The following is a 2204-nucleotide window of genomic DNA, read 5'->3' as shown; positions in this document are numbered from 1 at the left end:
TTCCTTCCTTACTTCCTTCCTTCCTTCCTTCCTTCCTTCCTTCCTTGTCATTTGGCCTGTATTCGAGACATCTCAGTGTAGCCGTTCATGTTTTTTCTTAGCACACCAGTTCAGTTTATTCATTGGGGGGCAGGGAGCGGTCCTTACCTCTTCATCCTCTGTCGACACCTCCTCCCATGCAAAACCAATAAGACCACGCAAAGCATTACTTTAACCTTCATGTCCCCCTCTCTCCAAATACACGATGATAAACGCTGGTTTTTGGCTGCAGGCCTACCTAGGCAGGCTTGCTTCCTGTATGTCACGTATGGGCCCGTGCAAGTCCATTTTTCTGCTCGCTGCAGACCCTCCTCTTCCGCGCCGTATTCCTGTGGCCTTTCTGTCTGTGAAATGGTTTGAAATCTCCTGCTGACCGGCCGAAGTCTGTTTTACTTCCTGGGGGCAGGGCAGACGCCATGTTCTATTTCCTGGTACGTACCTTCTCTTCAGCCCTTTTTTTCATTTAAACAAAAACCCAAATCTGTGATACACCTGCCTAGAGAGCTTTTGTTTAGCAAGATCGCCCTTGCATGTGCACATGCGTATCAGAGCTCGGCTAGCACTCATAGGGTTGCCAGCCTCCAGGTGGGCCCTGGAGATATCTCGGAATTATAACTCATCTCCAGATGACAGAGAACGGTTCCCCTGGAGAAAATGGCTGCTTTCGGAGGATGGATGGTATGGAAGTACACCCAGATGATGTCCCTCCTTTCTCCAAGCCCCACCTTCTTCAGGCTCTGCCCACAAATCTCCAGGACTTTCCCAACCAGGAGCTGGCAACCCTAAATGATAAGGGCCATGCCTAGGGCTGCCAAATCCCCCCGGGGGGCGGATTTCCCCCCGCTTTGGAGCCCCGATTTCCGCCCCCGCGGAATTGGGACCCGGGGAAAACCCCACCCCCGCATGCACGTCACCTCCCTGTGACGTCATCACGTTGGGGCAGGGCACAGCCATTTGAGGGGAATATGTTTTCCCCTCAAATGGCTGTGCCCCGCCCCAGTGTGATGACGTCACAGGGAAGTGACGTGCATGCGGCGCACGCGTGCGCACCAGGAGCTGGCACAAAGTCTCCCGCCGGCAGAGGTGAGTACATTTGGCAACCCTAGCCATGCCCAGTTTCCACAGATGCTACAGAGCTTCCCTCCCTCTGAATACATTTACTTGTTTCTTTTAACATCCATGCTGATGATCACAGTCATACCAGACCCCCTGTCTCGCAACAGGGCTGGAATGGATTGTGTAGTGATTTAATGCTTGATGGACTAAGATTTCTGATTCATTTAAACGCTTGCACCAGTGGACTTTGATATTCCTTTTTGTTCCATTCTGGTCTTCCTCGAAGCTGCTTTGAGTTGATTAGAAGTGGGGATTAATAATTAACGGCATAATTAGCAATTGAGATTTCTCCTCTTGTCTAAAGAGGGAGACCCCATGAACATTCCCGTTTCTTTTCCATCGTCATCACAGGAACCCCCTTCTCTTTTCTTCACAACTAACTTGCTTCTTTCACTCATCTCTCTTCTTCAGCGATGTGATGCTAGACTCCAGTAAGGGTAGGGTTGCCAGGGGATTTTGGGGGCATTCTGGGACATCCCCGATACAATGACATCACCAGGAAGTGACGTCATCATGTCTGGGACATTGCGCAGTGATGCTCTGGTTTTTGGGCAAAACTCTATGGTCAAACCGGCTTCAAGCCACAGAGTTCTGCCCTCAAACCAGTGTGACAAGATAATATATGCAAAGCACTTTGAGGGCTCTATGTTGTTATATAAATGCAGAGCATTGGATTCAAAGGATCTTTTTTAGACCCTGTTATCGCTATGGCCTATCCCGTCTGTTTTTGGTGCTTGGAAGGAAGGAAGGTTCTTATACAGAGCAAAGTGACTCTCAGTTATGGGCTTAGAGTAGTCACATTAGCGTCATCTATAAAATGGGCATAAAAGAGGTTGTGGGGCAACCAGAACAGTGTTGCCAGTTGAAACCTTGGCTTCTGTCAGAAAAGGGCATGTCAGAAAAGGGACCTTTCCAGGGCTTTTTTAACCTTTGAGGGAGAACTAGGGTTGCTGTACCCCCCTCCCAGTGTGGGCAAGGGCCCCCCAGTTTTAGGTACTCCTCTCCCCACCCCAAATCACCCCTTCTTCCTGGCAGGAACTCAGAAATCA

The 2204-nt window shown here is 49.8% G+C and overlaps 1 protein-coding gene across 1 annotated transcript in view; it reads left to right on the top strand.

Annotated features, from left to right (window-relative positions):
- The window catches only part of AJAP1 (adherens junctions associated protein 1), a 94797-nt gene extending 94398 nt beyond the window's left edge, over nucleotides 1-399 (top strand). Inside the window, exon 4 of the mRNA XM_015424120.1 lies at nucleotides 345-399. Within this exon, the coding sequence (XP_015279606.1) occupies nucleotides 345-399 (55 nt within the window). The remainder of the gene's footprint in view (nucleotides 1-344) is intronic.
- Nucleotides 400-2204: the final 1805 nt, after the last annotated feature.

Source organism: Gekko japonicus, unplaced genomic scaffold (genome assembly GCF_001447785.1).
Source record: "Gekko japonicus isolate JY-2015 unplaced genomic scaffold, Gekko_japonicus_V1.1 scaffold997, whole genome shotgun sequence".
Classification (NCBI taxonomy): domain Eukaryota; kingdom Metazoa; phylum Chordata; class Lepidosauria; order Squamata; family Gekkonidae; genus Gekko; species Gekko japonicus.
Note: the sequence above shows the minus strand (reverse complement) of the source record. Positions and strands in the feature narration are given on the sequence as shown.